Consider the following 19,091-nt stretch of genomic DNA (forward strand, 5'->3'; position numbering starts at 1 on the left):
CATCCATGATTTCACATCAGAAATGCACCTCTCTACACCTTGGATGGTAGCATCAACTTCAGTTGGGTGGCTAGATTTGTATATTTGGGTGTCGTCAGCATACAGTTGGTGAGACACTGGATGATAATCGATGACACTTGAGAGCAGCTGAGTGTATAGAATGAAGAGAACAGATCCAAGAACAGACCCCTGTGGAACACCACAACATAGATTTACTGGGCTGGAGTGTATCACCATTTGCAGACACAATTTGTGTCCCCTTGACCAAGTAGGACTGGAGATGTATAGATGTAATAGCTGTTATATGAACTGAAGCCGACCTGCCAACTCTTATGATTTTGCCATAAGTCTTATGAAAATTACCCTCAAAATATGAACATACAGCATACAAGCAAAAAATCCAGAAGAATTATAGTTGCAGAAAAATCCGGATAATTGGTTCATCCAGGTTTGTTATGGATCTGGGTTTCATATTAGGATTAGTGAAATTAGGGAACCAAACTAATTTTACAGCAGCAGCACCCCACAGATGCTTTAAACTGCACCTATTTGTTCATGCAAACCATCTGTATGATGAAACTGTTGATTACAGAAAAATTTAAAATGGCATCCAGAAAGCAATACATGTTTAAGACAGAATGCGGGGCCCCAAGTGGCCGAGTGGTCTAAAGCGCTCACCGATACGGATCACTGCTATCTCACCTCTGTCTGTGTGAGTTCGAGTCTCGGATTCGGCTGATGTGGTTATGTGAGAAAGCTTGCCAGTATCTTCTCGTGGGTCGGTCGGTTTTTTCCGGGGGTTTCCCAGGTTCTTCCTCCACCATTTATACTGGCCACCATATATACCATATCTTGTGCTGAAAAATGGCGTTAAACCCTACAACAACAATAAGACAAAATGCAAAAAAGCTTCTAACAAAGTGTTAAAAATTAACACAAAAGAATAAAAAGGAGTATTCACATTCTTGTGAATAAAAGCTGGAAAGGACACAATTATGTTTATTGGATATCATGTGCCAATGTTAGTATGTCTCATGGCAGGAGATTTGATTGCCTTCGTCATGTGAAATGGAAAAAGAATTTCCATGAAGTATGTCCAGTTGAGAGATAGCAACAAGTCATTGAGTTGCATAAGGTTCAGAACTAAAGTTTGTGCAACTGTACTAGTGTTAATACAGTCTATGCGTACTTTACAAACTATTCAGTTGAACATAATGTTTATCATCGCTGTGTGGAACTTTTAATTATGTTTTCCAGGTTTACAGTAGTAGTTACTGATATTCTGTTACACCTTACTGAAAAATGGACAATCTTACGGAAAAAAATCAACTGCTTTACTGAGACGGACTCGTCAGGGTTGGCAGGTGTGCTGAAAAATTAACATATGTGGTGCTTTTATTTGCTTATCTAGTAGAGATAACAAAGTAACTAGAGGGCGCTTCAGTCGGGCCGAGTGTCACCAGCTTACTACTTTTGTACAGAGAGGGTACTGCTCTTTACGGGGCTTCCATTCTTTTAACTTTGATTGGATAATTTCATGAATAGTGGGAACATTTTACCTGATAACCTGCGCAAAGGAAATCATTTGGTTTTTCTTTTAAACTCTATGTACAAAACGTCAGACTCCTTTAGTAGCAACTATATACTCACTGAATATAAATATCATTGCTACCTCTACCTTTAACCAGCAGTTTGTTTTTATTATTACTGCTACAAAATAGTATTAAACCTGCTTGATACCTTTGGATATTAAACTAATGTAGTAGTAAAAAAGATTAATACAAATTTATACTTGTATCTTCACATATGAGATGTGATTGTTTTCTTTTTAAAGAATAATACCCCCCACCCTGTAATGATTTAACAAAAACTTTTGAAGCTTTTAAGGTTACTCACAGCTCAGGCTGTTGGAGCATCCATACCCCCTTCATAAACATCTTTATTTGTCTGATTTTATTGTTATTTTACACTGTTTAAAAAATAAGTTAATACTGTTATGAGAAAAAGTGCCAGAGCAATCCAACTATGCAATAAAGCAACAGTAGAATAAATTAATAAATAAATAAAAATAAAAAGTATATACAGTACTGTATTTAACTTTTCACATGAAATATTAGAGAAAAATAAATATTTTATGTAAGCTTTCAGTCATGTAAACAATATTTTTAGATGAATTAGTATAAAACAAATTCTAATACAGGTATGCAATTAAAAAGGAATAAATACCTGGATTTATTTTGAAAAGTGAGGAGGCAGATGTTACCAGTCCCTTTTGTTTTTTTTACTTTCACATGAATAAAAGGCTTTTGGATTACTCATACACTCATAATTGTAAATTCTGAGTAATTTAAGCTGCAAATTCTGGATTGGCCGAGGCACATTTCCCCAAAATTTCCTTTTATATACCACTTACATTTGTAAATTATGCCTCAAGAACAGTCTGGTTATATTCTCTAGTGACTGCTTTATTAATTAACCCCCAAAAACTTTCCATTACTGGATTTGTTTTCAATATATACACTGTACAAAAAATGCTCACTTTTTGGAGAATTCTTTTTTTTTGTGCAGGCAATAAAATATGTTGTTTGCACTTGCTGTGCGCAAAAACCATGAAAAGGAGAATTTTTTCCTCTCGGATGTTTTGACCGTCTCAAAAATAACATTTATTAACCTGAGATTAAATTTTAAATTTGGCCTATTATCCCTCTATCTAGTCTCTTCTTTTTTGTTCAACAAATCAACAAATTCTGAATCACTAAAAGATTCCCAAACATTTAAATCAATTTTCCCATGCAAAGTACATTGGTTGCCGACAGAATGTTTTTATTTATTATTTTTATCCAATCAGTGGCTAGGGTGCTCCTGATATATCCACAGTTCAAATATACTTATAATCAGGCTTTGTCAACAGGTGCTCCATTCCAGCCTTGGCTCATGATGACATGCTCACAATGTAATGTGACCTCAGCTTTAAAGTGCATTCAGTAGTGTTAAAATTACCAATCATACTAATATTGTGATTAAACCAATAAAAACTATATTCTATATTATAAATTTAACAGATGATACAGATATCTGTAACAATATTGAATTTGTGTATTGCATGTTCTCTTTTCGAGCTGTATCAGGTGAAGGAATGAGACATAGTATGTCTATATCGTCACTAAAACTTGGGTCATGTGCCATTTTGGTGAATCTATCTTCAGAGTTAAGGTTGCATGTAGTAATTTTTACTTTTCTATCCTCATGTACCCTTCACTGCTTTACATAAATGAATGAAGCTTGATATACTTATATAGGTCACCAGAAGAGGTGTTGCATTGCATGTTTTAGGTCACATTTGTAAGGTCAAGGCCATGAGTCAATATTTTCAAGTTTCTTTTGTTTTGCTTGATATAAACAAGATATATCTTGAGGAAACAAATTAAGAATTTTAGTGAAAATGAAGAGGCCTTGTCTTGAATAAATTGTTATTGCAAATTGGTTAACTGCATTCTACTTGATTTAATACATGTACATACAGTTGTCATATGATAAGAAAGCATTGAATTTAAGTCTTCCTGTTATATGTAGGTATGCTTGAATATGAGGGTGACCAGATTGGCAGTGATAAGTTGGAACAAGGGACAGTACTGATCATTGATAGGTTGGAACAAGGGACAGTACTGATTATTGATAGGTTGGGAGAGAGAGATAGTATGAATTGATCAGTGATAGGTTGGGAGAGCGAGATTGTATGAATTGATCAGTGATAGGTTGGGAGGTTGAGATAATGAATTTGGGCTGAAATAATTTTTATGCAGTGTAAACAAAGCCCCAGGCAAGGTATATCTACTAGGTAGTGTAGATTACTCAACCAGTAAATACATATATATCAATATATAACCAGGAAGTGATGTATATTGAATTGATTGTTCAGGTTCCACAAATGTGGGGCAGAGCTAATGTCACATAGTGTAAATGTTTATGTGGAACATTTCACTTCATTATTGAACTTCACTAATTAGTTGTGAAGTAGAATTGTCTTTAATATTGGATTGAAGAGGTTATGGTGGATCAATATTGTGTGCTAAAAACAGTGTTAACTTCAACTCTGATTTAGCAGGGAAAAGGATTGAGGAGAAAAAGGTAGAACAGGAAGAGAAATTCTGTGTTTTAGCCAAGCTTTAAACTGCTTGATTGAAAATTTGGAGACAACTGACTTATCAGTGACTTTCCCATTTCCACTGATGACTTTCATCTTTGTAATTATTTAACCCTGAAATTCATTGAAATATCAGGAACATAGCTGTTAATTGGATACAACAAAACTTGTACATTAAAGACACAAGTTGGAAGATGTCTAATGAACTTAATGACCAAAATTCCCAGCCAGCAAGTGGAAACCTTGATCAAACTGCTCAATGCATCATAAGCCTTGGGGAAGCAACAAATGTTAATTTCGTTGCGGGATATTATTCCAATAGTGATAGTGATGAGCCTGACATTCATAGTTTGTCAGATTTCCGCTTAAGAGGTAAATTAATTTTTTTTTCTTTTGTTAAGCTTGATTGTCTTAATAGTACATAATTTTAAAAATTGTATTAATAATAACGAGTTCATGTTCTTACAGAGTTAGAGCTATTTATGCATGTCTTTTTTGCACTGAATACTCATCTCATGATGATCTCACATACTCATCTCATGATAATCTCACATCCAACATCAGGAGCATGATGAAGTGGGAGTATCTCATTTATGCATTCTACATTTTGGTTCATTTATCTCGCATTCTGTATTGTGGCCTAGTGGTTAGAGTGTCTGCCTCAGATGTGGGAGGTTGTGGGTTCAATCTCCGGCTGAGTCATACCAAAGACTTCCAAAAAGGGTACTAACAGCTGCCTCGCTCGGTGCTCAGCATTAAGAGGTTAGTGTTAGGACTGGTCAGCCTGGTGTCAGAATAATGTGACTGGGTGGGACATCATGCTACATGTCTGCAGCATGATGCCGCAGTGTTTGACATCAGTATAAACTGTCACACTGCAGACATCATAGCGATATGACTGAAAAAATGTTAAAGCTACGTTAAAAATCCAAATCATACACACACACACACACACATTTGTATCAGGAACATGGTGATGAGTAAGTGATCTCATTTCTACATTTTGTTACATTTATCTCACATTCAGCATCAGCAGCTTAGTGAGTGGAGTGATCTCATTTCTGCAGTCTGGATTTATCTAGCATCCAGTGCCAGGATCATTTTGATACATTTATTACACACCTTGCATCAAGGACTTGGTGCAATGGAATTGGCCCTATTTTTAGACTTTGGTTCATTATCAGTTTCATTGCATCCATGTACTGAACTTGGTCTCAGTCCCCTGTAACTTGGTCTCATGTTTCTAAATTGAGCAATTCTTAAATTGATGTTAGCATTCACCAGTTAATATGTACTTTTGAAAGAGTGACATATGTAAGGTGAAGTAGTTCACATTTAAAACATGCACAATGGAGAGAATGTTGGCATACCTCTATGCTACATTAATGTAATGTGAATGATATTTCTTTTGGATATTGTACTTTTGGACATTTTACATGATTTAAGCACACTGCTAACTAAAATTACTGCTCCCTTGTGTTACAAAATCAGCCTGAATTAGTCTGAAGTACACTATACATAGCAGCTATTAAAATAGGGAAAATGAATTTTGCCAGATTAGACAATACCAGCTTCTGAAAGTGCAATGAATGAATTACCAAATATATAAAATGTAAAAGAAGTTATCGGTTCTTTTTTATACAATTTACCTCTGAAGTTCAGGAAGTGAACTGACCAAGTAGAGCTAGCACTTTTTTGAAAGGTGCACATCTGAAGGAAGGCCAAGCTGTATACTCTATAACCCATAGTACACCCATCAATGATACACCAAAATAAAAGGAATTAAAGGTTCTTTGAATTATACCTAAGATATACAAGGTCTTTTTTAAATAGCCAGTATAACCAGTGAGGAAAGCCGGGGAAATTCTTTTTCTTTAAAATTCTAACCCAATGCAAAATACGAAACTGTAGAGCACCACCTGAGTCTTAAATCAATGGAGTAGGCTGACATTTGTAAGGAAATCATAATTGACAGGGATGTCACATGTATATTGCCTAAATAGCAAAAGACCAGTGGAAGCTGTGAAGAGTAGTGATACAAATCTATGGTCACAAACTAAGTAACAGAAAAATTGACAATGAATTTAACAAATAATTTAATCATCAAAGGTATAAATGAAAATGTGAGAGGAAATGAATCCAAACTTGTCCTTTTGTAGTGGTTTCTACTGGTAGTTTGGTATTATGAGGTTGTACCTTCTTATAAGGTGTCCGCTTTATTTGGCTATCATTATCTAGAGGGTGATCCCCCTCGGTATTGTTGTTGCTCGGATTGAGTAAATATTAAAATAAAGTGAAATTATAGATGGAATAAATAGAGATCTGAACAGATACATAGAACAGAATGACATGAGCCCAATTACATGAATTTTTAAAAAAAAATCAATTACATAAGGAAGATACACTTCTTTTTGGAATAAATCTTTCGCCGAATTTCAAACACAAATATATTTATCTAAATAGCCAGTCTGTTTAAATGATAGAATTTGTTCATCATATAATCGAGTAAATGATCAAAGTCATTACTTTCATAATTTGCTTATTCCGGTCTTCTCTGACTTCACTATGATGGTTCCTCCAGGTCCTTTTGCTTTTTCCCTTTTCCATCCTTCCTACTGCCTTGCGTCTTTTCAGCCATCAAACTTTCTTTGGGTTAGTGGATATACGTATTTAGATACTTCAGTGGGTTCTTCTGTGGATACGTTCGTGGAGCTATTTCCCGATAAAAAATAAGCAGAGACAACCTAAATATTCAGTCAGTTGTCCTATTGGGAACAGATCATTACTCCCCTTTCATTATGTCAGATATTGTTCCATCAGAATTCAAATAGACCAAAGGCTGTCTGGTCAAGCTAAACATGGCAAACCATAAACAAACCTAGTTTCACAAGATTAATGTACTTCCTAATGGCTATTTTATTACTGATTCCCATTAGCATTGCAAGAGACATAAAAGTTCTGTTCTGATCTCAGTTATGCAAATGAATGAATGAAATTTATTAAATTGTTTAACTATGTTATTTTCAGCGAACATAGACATTTAAGTCTTTATTATACATGAAATCATCTAAGATTTGTGAATTCAATGGACTGTCATAACACATATCAAGTAAAGTAATGCATGAAATCTTAGAATACCCAATTCCTATACAAACAAAACGACAAATTCAAACAATTTGTCAAACCTATATAAAGAAGATCATTGTACAAATTCCTGTATCTGAATTTACCACAGTTATACACATATCAAGAATATTGATCTACGAATTTAAATGAATAAATTCATGCAAATATAAACAATTAAATTCATGCAATTCATTATATTGGTATCAACGAACTACATGAAATTGACTCAGATATCTTCTGAATTCAATCTTTGTTCACTTCTACCGCTAAAATTGTGTCCGTTGACTTTCCAGGCATCCTGTCCCTTTGACCAATGTTTTATGAGAGAATTTCTTCCAAATTCATTCTCAGAGTCACTTATATTTTCACTTTTGCAGGAAAATTGTCGACTGACTAGATTTCTTTTGATGAGGCAATTTAATCCCAAAAAATTTTCATATGGGAACCCAGCCCCTTATTTGTCGTAACCAATCAGGATGAAATATATTTACTGCCTTTTATGACTAGGTGCCAACATTTCTATCAGCATGACTTATAGAATTCTAAACAACAGATCTGGAAAATTTCAAAACTGACAGTTCCGATATAAAATCGAAGGTACCCTTCCCTTTTCAAGTCATGTAACAGCTAAGTAAATGAAGGCTTAATTAAGAATCACTTCCTCTCCTGACACAGACATTAGAAATCATTGCAGTATAGCAATTTAACAAGCACCTGTCCCCATAAATCTAATTAATTGTTCTCTGTCCGCAAGTTAATGTGTTTTCCATAGACTGAAAGAAATTTGAATCCTTATACCTTTTAACTCATTCGGCCCCGATCCCGTCTGTAAGCGTGATCCGGTTTCTGCATTCATTGGCCGATCCCGCCTGTAGTCGTGATTTGTTTACTGCATTCAATGGCTGATCCCGTCTCCAGGCGTGATGAAAGTGTGTTAGATACAACGTCTCTGATTGGTTAGAAATGGTTTATTCTAAGAACTAAACAACTATTAAACCAATCAGAAATGATGTTACTTTCATTTGTGGAAATCTGAATTGTTCAGAAGCCAAGGGCTACAGTTTGAGAGCGGTTTAACTACACGTGTTCTGTTCATGAAAAATCATAAATGATGGCGGACAGAAGAGTGACTTTTGACAAGAGCAAAAATGTGGAGTTTCTCGGGTTTGATCTTGAAAATATTGAGCAGGCTGAGGAAAGATATGTTCGGCACTTGGATATTTTGTAAGATTTAGATTCGGACATAGAAGTTTCTGAGATTGAATCGTCCGAAGATGAGGATGCTGACAGCGCTGATGATGGAGTTCTTGCGGATAAACGTTGACATAATTTTGTAAATACTGTATAAATAAGTTGTGAAAGACTTCAACAAATAGGGAAAAAAATTACATCAATGTATCGACAAATTCATTTGAAATAAATGGTGAAAAATTCGTGGATTTTGGTTGGATATAAGAAGAGAAATTAAGGTAAGAGTGAATGCATGTGCAAGATGTTTTCAAACAGGTAAAAACTATGGGGCACAAACAGCTAGACACAGCTTTGTGCTTCTGAGGCATAGCAGCAGAGATGCTGAAAACAGTGCTGGGGCTGAATGAGTTAAAGGTCCATGAAAGTCTTAAATGTATGAAAAGTTTGTATAAATTTCAAAACTGGAAATGTACTTGTCCCCTAAGAACCATGACATTGTCAAGATGGTGTTGTCCAGAATTCTTTAGAATAATTTATAATAGTTTTAGAATAATATTATAATCCAAACAATGAACACTTTCTGTTTCTGATGGACTGTGGTCCAAACAAATGTTTTTCCTCTGAAATAATATCTAAGTACAGGATAAAACATGTCTGCAGACTTATAAGAGGAACACAAGAAGCAAGAATGTCTCCAAAATTGGAATGAAACTGATTGCTTAATTTTCTCCTTATGTACACGGTATATTGCGCTTGTATTTTGTAATAGATCTCTATGTGACAGAATATGCTACTTATTTTGGCCTATTCATGTGACATAGCCCAACCAATGGGAAGTTCAAGAATTCTAGAACTGTCAAAACCCCATCAGCGACTGAGAGATTAAGACAAAAGTCGCTATTTAAGTTTTATTATTAAGATTATTATTAATAGTTGTCAACACACACACACACACACACACACACACACACATATATATATATATATATATATATATATATATATATATATATATATATATATATCGTATGTAGTATTATGATCTTAACAGATTCAAATCACATAGGCAAAACAAAATAAAGCTATTATGTACACATTATAGCCATGAATAAAAATAACCAAATTTTGATAAAATAATGTACCTGGAGTTACAAAAACCATAGATATATATAAAAAGTAGAGATATAGATATACATAACAAGTAGTGATATAGATACACATAACAAGTAGTGATATAGATACACATAACAAGTAGAGATATAGATACACATAACAAGTAGAGATATAGATACACATAAAAAGTAGTGATATAGATACACATAACAAGTAGTGATATAGATATACATAACAAGTAGTGATATAGATACACATAAAAAGTATTGATATAGATATACATAACAAGTAGTGATATAGATATACATAACAAATAGTGATATAGATATACATAACAAGTAGTGATATAGATATACATAACAAGTAGTGATATAGATACACATAAAAAGTAGTGATATAGATATACATAACAAGTAGTGATATAGATATACATAACAAGTAGTGATATAGATACACATAAAAAGTATTGATATAGATATACATAACAAGTAGTGATATAGATATACATAACAAATAGTGATATAGATATACATAACAAGTAGTGATATAGATATACATAACAAGTAGTGATATAGATACACATAAAAAGTATTGATATAGATATACATAACAAACAGTGATATAGATACACATAAAAAGTAGTGATATAGATATACATAACAAGTAGGGATATAAATGCACATAAAAAGTAGTGATATAATAAAGTCCAGATTCTGAACAAAGTATAACTAATATTAATTTAGTGGCCCCACATCAGGTATGTGACAAAATCTGTCAACATTTGCTATTTTAAACTTCTAAATATTCACTTGACAAATTTCACAAATTTTTCCAAGAGCTTCCTGACTGATGTTTTGTCAGTGCTTTTGGAAACCAGTTCTGTAGCACACTGACTCCCGTTTCTTTCAAAGCTGGCTGAGTCATTCACTGGTTTGTAACTTCACTGCATTTATAGCCCATGAAGAGCTGTTGGAAGACATGACTGAAATGGGAGATTATTGGGAGACATAGGAGTGTTCATAACCAGCAGTGGTATTTGTCTCAACTGCAACTGAAAGGGAAAATAAACATTTAGACACAAAAGTCTTGTTCTGCAATGCCCTTGATGGAGAGCTATTTTCATCACAACCATTGGTATTATGTAGTATTTTACTTACACTGAGGCTTACAGTGTAAATGACATCCACCTAAGACATGGGTTAGGGTTAGGATATTTATTGGATAATAGGTTACTTTCAGTGGGGCTCACAGTGTGAACGGCATCACACAAGACGGGTTTAGTCAAAGACTTCAGCTCAGCACAAAGTTCCTTGGTGTATGTGTTTAATTTTCTTTCATCAAGAAGCATTGAGTCAGTTTTGGTGACTTTATCTTGTTATGGAGCAGTTCAGTTGTTTGAAATGCTGCCTTATTGTTTAAATCAGCATAAACTATATTTAGGTCGATCAGTGTTAAAACACTGACAGGTAGGTATCTATCTTTTCTGCAAGGCTGAAAATCATTGCAATTCACCCAGTAGAGCTTAAAAGTAATTTTTGCCATACAATGAGTTGATGAAAGTTGAAATGAGAAGATCTGTACCCTTCATTTTGAAATAGGAAGAAGTATTATAAATAAAGAGCAGTACAAAGGGATGTGAGCAATATCCTATGTCAAAGCCCTTAGGATGCCTGAGGGATGACATGATACATTGTAAACAGGATCCCACTCATTGGCTGGAAGATGCTCTTGTTTCGGTTGAAACGGTGTGCATTGTTACTATATACATATGCCAGTCTCAGTTGTTTATTCAATTCACATCACAAAAGCAGGTTCTATGGTCACAAACATTGTGTACTGGAATGATGATAACTACATGGAATGTGACCCAAGCAAATCATAATGCTGTGTTGTAGTCAACAATCTGCATATGAATGTATTGGCTGTGTCATCATAGACAAAATGAAACATTTTTATGACTGGCATTTTAGAAATATTAACAGAAAGACAGGTGAGAAGTTACTAAGGGATGCTGGTTCTGCAAGGTCAGGGTTCTTGTACATGTAATGTAACAAAAGCATTGACTATGCTTTTATGAACATGCACAACGTTGGGTACATGCTTTCCATTGGGTACATGCACTCTGCTATGAATATGTACTCCAACTAGGGACACATGCTTTTCTTGGAACATTTACACCACTGGGGACACAGAGAACTCTGTTTCAAAAGGGTTTACTAGTCTGTAATCCTTATATGGATCGGCTCCTAATATATTTAATATAATTTTAAATTTGTTAAAAATTTTCATATGTATCAACTAAGGTCCATTTCAAACTTGTTTATTTTCATAAACCAAATTCAGAGTTTTATAAGATTTTTGCTTTTCGTAGAGCCAAACTGGAATTCCATACCACCCTATAAAAAGTCAGCTGACTCGTACCAAGCCTTTTAAAAGCTTCTTAGTCAATATCTACAAAAACAATTATTCGTATGATTTTGTGTAATTCAATACAACTACTCTTTAAATCTTTGTTATATCATGTACTCACCTATATGTTTCACTTGTGTTCACTACTACTCTTCATATGAATCCTGTATCCCTAAAGCCTTGTGCACATTTTATTGTAGCATTAGATCAGTTTTCTAGTTTTTAGTAGCTGTTGTTTTCTAAAGAGACCCTATCTTGTAACAGATGTGCATCACACACGCACACACATACAAACAGACACAGACACATGTAATTGTAGAAGGCCTCAGGGTATATTGGTTTGTTGACCAAACACGCTCCTTAAAATAAAGTCATTATTTTTATTATACTTTCATGGGGATATGCTCTCTGCTGAGAACATGCACTTGCATTCTGTTGGAGACAAGCATTCTTCTAGGGGCATGCTTTTTGCTGGGGACGTACTCTGCTGAGAACATGTACTTGCTCTCTGCTGGGGACAAACATTCTTCTTGGAATATGCTTTTTGCTGGGAACATGTACTTTGCTGAGAACATATACTTGCACGCTGTTGGGGATATGCATTCTGCTGAGAACATGTACTCTACTGGGGACATGCACTCTGTTGGGGACAAGCATCCTTCTAGGGACATACTTTTTGCTGGGGACATGTACTTTGCTGAGAACATGTACTTGCACTCTACTGGGGAAATGCACTCTGCTGGGGACAAGCATCCTTCTAAGGTCATGCTTTTTGCTGGGGACATGTACTTTGCTGAGAACACGTATTTGCACACTGCTGGGGATATGCATTCTGCTGAGAACATGTACTCTACTGGGGACATGCACTCTGCTGGGGACAAGCATCCTTCTAGGGACATGCTTTTTGCTGGAGACATGCATTCTAGGGGCATGCACTCTGTTGGGGATATGCATTCTGCTAGAGACATATACTCTGCCAGAAACGTGCTCTACTGTGGATACACATTCCACTGGTCCATAAAATCCCAAACATCCTGAAATGTATTGGGCATGTAATGTAGTTTTGTTTTTCCAAAATTGTCTAGTACTGATTCATTTTCATCAAACAGAATGATTTTAGTTCATTTCAGGTCAAAACCTAAGCAGAAGGGAAATTGTACTTAATGGGCATGAATATATATATATATATATATATATATATATATATATATATATATATATATATATATATATATATATATGTGACTGGCATTGACGTCAGTGGACTTCAAGCTCCAGGGTCATAACTTGGAGACTGTTCATATTCCTGCCATAGAAACATATACATAAATAACTTACTGGGCAGTTAAGCACACACACACACACACACACACACACACACACATATATATATATATATATATATATATATATATATATATATATATATGACATTGGCCGCAGGGTCCATACTTCTGCATTTCTGCTTTAGGGCATAAACCCCTGGGTGATATTTTGGAAACTCTTCAGATCCACACTATGTAGCTATGTATATACTTACAGGGCAATGGAAGAACAGGGCAATGGAAGACAAGCACCCAACTGGCATTTGCCTATGGGAGTAGCCAACTGGTATTTGTCTATGGGAGTACCCCTATTGGCATTCATATGGGAGTACCCAACTGGCATTTGCCTGTGGGACAGTTCTTACCTAGTAATGTTAGAAACTTTGGGTTGAAAGTCAAAATTGGGGATAAGTGTTTAAAAATACAGAATTTTAGTTTTATGTGTACCATAACTTACCACCCCTCCATTCTTTTTCAGAGCATAGTTAGTTCCTAAATGGCTGCATAAATTACACTTATCACATTAACCCCTGAAGCTTTTTGTCATTTTCGCCTGAAAATCGAGGAAGAAACATATTTTGAAAGCTATCTGTGAATAGACGCAAAAACACCAAATCCCCAGTCATCTTTCAATAACATACTGCCTAGTTGTGTTAGAAACATCGTTTTTCATTGGCTGTTTGACTTGCGCATGAGCAGAGGGGTAAAAGTTGGAGTTCTTTTTTCTTTTTTTTTTGCTAAACGGAGCCATTATTTTTGTATGGAGACCACTCTTTAATCCAAATGCCCGTCTTATCCTACTCTTTGCAAAGGCTCATCTGTCTATTTGCAGTTAATACCGGTTTGCTTAGATCTGAGACCAAAAAATCTAAAATCCAGACATAAAATCGGATTCCAACCACGGGCAAATTTTGGGTAGAAAAAGGTCGGGTCTTTATCTGTATTTTGTAGTGTAACTAGATATTCCAGATTATTGTAGAGCTACATCTGTCTACCTTTCTATAATACCACCCACTTTGGTGTATCATGCATGACCATGATGCTACAGAGCTCGGCTGTAGGCTACTACCTCCTGCCCCATTAAGTCATCGCTAGGGGTTAATGTGTTAAGGAACATAAAATTTAGAAACATAAAACATTACTCAATATTTAGGTAGTGTTATTACCTCCCCAGTGGTGAAAGACAATGGTGAATGTACATGTAGAAATAGGTCTTGTTCAGTACATTACTCATGTGTTGATCTCCATAGCAACATAATCTCTTTACCTCCATTATGTCTTGATTTAAATCTACATTTTGTTTGAACCAGTTTCTTTATTTTGTGTCTTTTGTGAATTTACTCCAGTACGCTATTGAGAGTATGTATAGCAATAGTTTTGAAAGGACAGTTTTGTGTCTGTATATAATACATGGATTGCAGTACATGAGTGGAATATATGTTTGCAGTCTAGATTAGGGTTAGGCGATATATGATGATTTTGTTTGTTTTTATTGCTTTCTGAGTGCATTTCAAGTCAACACATGACTAAGTGAAGTATACTTTTTTTCATCATCAAATGGCATCAAACACTACCATGTACAATGTTATTTTTGTGCAGTTCTATAACATTGTGTCAAACACTACCATGCACAACTTTATTTCTGTGCAGTTATTTAACATACCACGTTTTAGTGGTGGAATGTGTCGAATGTCAGAAGAGTACTGTAACTACTGTGAAGAGATAGTGGTGGCATATGTCAACAATGTCAGAGGTGTACGAAAGCTCCTGCCCAAAGATAGTGGCATTATATGGTTATTATGATGGCAAAAGATAGGGGTATTATATGGTTATTATAATTACAAAAGATAGGGGCATTATATGGTTATTATCATGGCAAAAGATAGGGCCATTATAAGGTTATTATCATTTCAAAAGATAGGGGCATTATACGGTTATTATCATGGCAAAAGATAGGGGCATTATATGGTTATTATCATGGCAAAAGATAGGGGTATTATACGGTTATTATCATGGCAAAAGATAGGGGTATTATACGGTTATTATCATGGCAAAAGATAGGGGCATTATACGGTTATTATCATGGCAGAAGATAGGGGCATTATACGGTTATTATCATGGCAGAAGATAGGGGCATTATACGGTTATTATCATGGCAAAAGATAGGGGCATTATATGGTTATTATCATGGCAAAAGATAGGGGCATTATACGGTTATTATCATGGCAAAAGATAGGGGCATTATATGGTTATTATCATGCCAGAAGATAGAGGCATTATATGGTTATTATCATGGCAAAAGATAGGGGCATTATATGGTTATTATCATGGCAAAAGATAGGGACATTATATGGTTATTATCATGGCAAAAGATAGGGGCATTATACAGTTATTATCATGGCAAAAGATAGGGGCATTATATGGTTATTATCATGGCAAAAGATAGGGGCATTATACGGTTATTATCAAGGCAAAAGATAGGGGCATTATACGGTTATTATCATGGCAAAAGATAGGGACATTATATGGTTTTATAATGGCAAAAGATAGGGGCATTATATGGTTATTATCATGGCAAAAGATAGGGACATTATATGGTTTTATAATGGCAAAAGATAGGGGCATTATATGGTTATTATCAAAGCAAAAGATAGGGGCATTATACGGTTATTATCATGGCAAAATATAGGGGCATTATATGGTTATTATCATGGCAAAAGATATGGGCATTATATGGTTATTATCATGGCAAGAGATAGGGGCATTATATGGTTATTATCAAAGCAAAAGATAGGGGCATTATACGGTTATTATCATGGCAAAAGATAGGGGTATTATATGGTTATTATCATGGCAGAAGATAGGGGTATTATATGGTTATTATCATGGCAAAAGATAGGGGCATTATATGGTTATTATCATGGCAAAAGATAGGGGCATTATATGGTTAATATCATGGCAAAAGATAGGGGCATTATATGGTTATTATCATGGCAAAAGATAGGGGCATTATATGGTTAATATCATGGCAAAAGATAGGGGCATTATATGGTTATTATCATGGCAAAAGATAGGGGTATTATATGGTTATTATCATGGCAAAAGATAGGGGCATTATATGGTTAATGTCATGGCAAAAGATAGGGGCATTATACGGTTATTATCATGGCAAAAGATAGGGGCATTACATGGTTAATATCATGGCAAAAGATAGGGGCATTATATGGTTATTATCATGGCAAAGATATGGGCATTATATGGTTATTATCATGGCAAAAGATAGGGGCATTATATGGTTATTATCAAGGCAAAAGATAGGGGCATTATATGGTTATTATCATGGCAAAAGATAGGGGCATTATATGGTTATTATCATGGCAAAAGGTAGGGGCATTATACGGTTATACGGTTATTATCAAGGCAAAAGATAGGGGTATTATATGGTTATTATCATGGCAAAAGATAGGGGCATTATATGGTTATTATCATGGCAAAAGATAGGGGCATTATACGATTATTATCATGGCAAAAGATAGGGACATTATATGGTTTTATAATGGCAAAAGATAGGGGCATTATATGGTTATTATCATGGCAAAAGATAGGGGCATTATACGGTTATTATCATGGCAAAAGATAGGGGCATTATATGGTTATTATCATGGCAAAAGATAGGGACATTATATGGTTTTATAATGGCAAAAGATAGGGGCATTATATGGTTATTATCAAAGCAAAAGATAGGGGCATTATACGGTTATTATCATGGCAAAAGATAGGGGCATTATATGGTTATTATCATGGCAAAAGATAGGGGCATTATATGGTTATTATCAAAGCAAAAGATAGGGGCATTATACGGTTATTATCATGGCAAAAGATAGGGGTATTATACGGTTATTATCATGGCAAATGATAGGGGCATTATACGGTTATTATCATGGCAAAAGATAGGGGTATTATATGGTTATTATCATGGCAAAAGATAGGGGTATTATATGGTTATTATCATGGCAAAAGATAGGGGCATTATATGGTTATTATCATGGCAAAAGATAGGGGCATTATATGGTTAATATCATGGCAAAAGATAGGGGCATTATATGGTTATTATCATGGCAAAAGATAGGGGCATTATATGGTTATTATCATGGCAAGAGATAGGGGCATTAAATGGTTATTATCATGGCAAGAGATAGGGGCATTATATGGTTAATATCATGGCAAAAGATAGGGGCATTATATGGTTAATATCATGGGAAAAGATAGGGGCATTATATGGTTATTATCATGGGAAAAGATAGGGGCATTATACGGTTATTATCATGGCAAAAGATAGGGGTATTATACGGTTATTATCATGGCAAAAGATAGGGGTATTATATGGTTATTATCATGGCAAAAGATAGGGGCATTACATGGTTAATATCATGGCAAAAGATGGGGGCATTATATGGTTATTATCATGGCAAAGATGGGGGCATTATATGGTTAATATCATGGCAAAAGATAGGGGCATTATACGGTTAATATCATGGCAAAAGATAGGGGTATTATATGGTTATTATCATGGCAAAAGATAGGGGCATTATACGGTTAATATCATGGCAAAAGATAGGGGTATTATATGGTTATTATCATGGCAAAAGATAGGGGCATTATATGGTTAATATCATGGCAAAAGATAGGGGCATTATATGGTTAATATCATGGCAAAAGATAGGGACATTATATGGCTTTATAATGGCAAAAGATAGGGGCATTATATGGTTATTATCATGGCAAAAGATAGGGACATTATATGGTTATTATCATGGCAAAAGATAGGGGTATTATATGGTTAATATCATGGCAAAAGATAGGGACATTATATGGTTTTATAACGGCAGAAGATAGGGGCATTATATGGTTATTATCATGGCAAAAGATAGGGGCATTATATGGTTATTATCATGGCAAAAGATAAGGGCATTATATGGTTATTATCATGGCAAAAGATAGGGACATTATATGGTTTTATAATGGCAAAAGATAGGGGCATTATATCGTTATTGTCAAAGCAAAAGATAGGGGCAATATACGGTTATTATCATGGCAAAAGATAGGGGCATTATATGGTTATTATCATGGCAAAAGATATGGGCATTATATGGTTATTATCATGGCAAGAGATAGGGGCATTATATGGTTAATATCATGGCAAAAGATAGGGGCATTATATGGTTATTATCAAAGCAAAAGATAGGGGCATTATATGGTTATTATCATGGCAAAAGATAGGGGCATTATATGGTTATTATCATGGCAAAAGATATGGGCATTATATGGTTATTATCATGGCAAAAGATAGGGGCATTATATGGTTATTATCATGGCAAAAGATCATAGATGAGGATCACTGTTTGTAAAATTATTAGGTTTTGGTCTTCTATATTAAATTCAATTTCCATCAATTATTTTGCATCAGACACATTATATAAATCTTGCATTTTAAGTGTAGAATCTCAAAACAGTAGAGAAGTACTGTTGCATAGAGTTAGCTCTCCTCTACATTTTAGTCTCATTACATTAATATGGGAATCACAAAGGTTACATAACATTGCCCCCACCCTCCTTTTCACTAAACTAATACTAGGTTTTTATCTCTATCCCCGAGTGGTCTAAAGCACTCTTCATTATGGATCACTGCCATCTCACCTCTGTCTGTGGCAGTTCGAGTCTAAGATTCAGCCAATGTGGGTATGTGAGAAAGCTTACCAGTAGCTTCTCATGGGTTTGTGGTT

At 34.9% G+C, this 19,091-nt stretch overlaps 1 protein-coding gene across 6 annotated transcripts in view; it reads left to right on the forward strand.

Moving 5' to 3' along the window:
- LOC149796283 (arf-GAP with Rho-GAP domain, ANK repeat and PH domain-containing protein 1-like) overlaps positions 1–19,091 on the forward strand; it is a 300,819-nt gene that overhangs the window by 35,362 nt on the left and 246,366 nt on the right. The window contains exon 1 of one of the 6 annotated variants that reach the window (XM_089960931.1): positions 3,655–4,516. The exons of the other annotated variants lie outside the window; for them this stretch is intronic. Within the exon in view, the coding sequence (XP_089817057.1) occupies positions 4,339–4,516 (178 nt within the window). The 5' untranslated portion in view covers positions 3,655–4,338. Of the gene's footprint in view, positions 1–3,654; positions 4,517–19,091 lie in introns of those variants that run through there. 6 annotated transcript variants of the gene reach the window in all.

This window comes from Sinohyriopsis cumingii, chromosome 6 (assembly GCF_028554795.1).
Source record: "Sinohyriopsis cumingii isolate HCF-2022 chromosome 6, ASM2855479v2, whole genome shotgun sequence".
Classification (NCBI taxonomy): Eukaryota; Metazoa; Mollusca; class Bivalvia; order Unionida; family Unionidae; genus Sinohyriopsis; species Sinohyriopsis cumingii.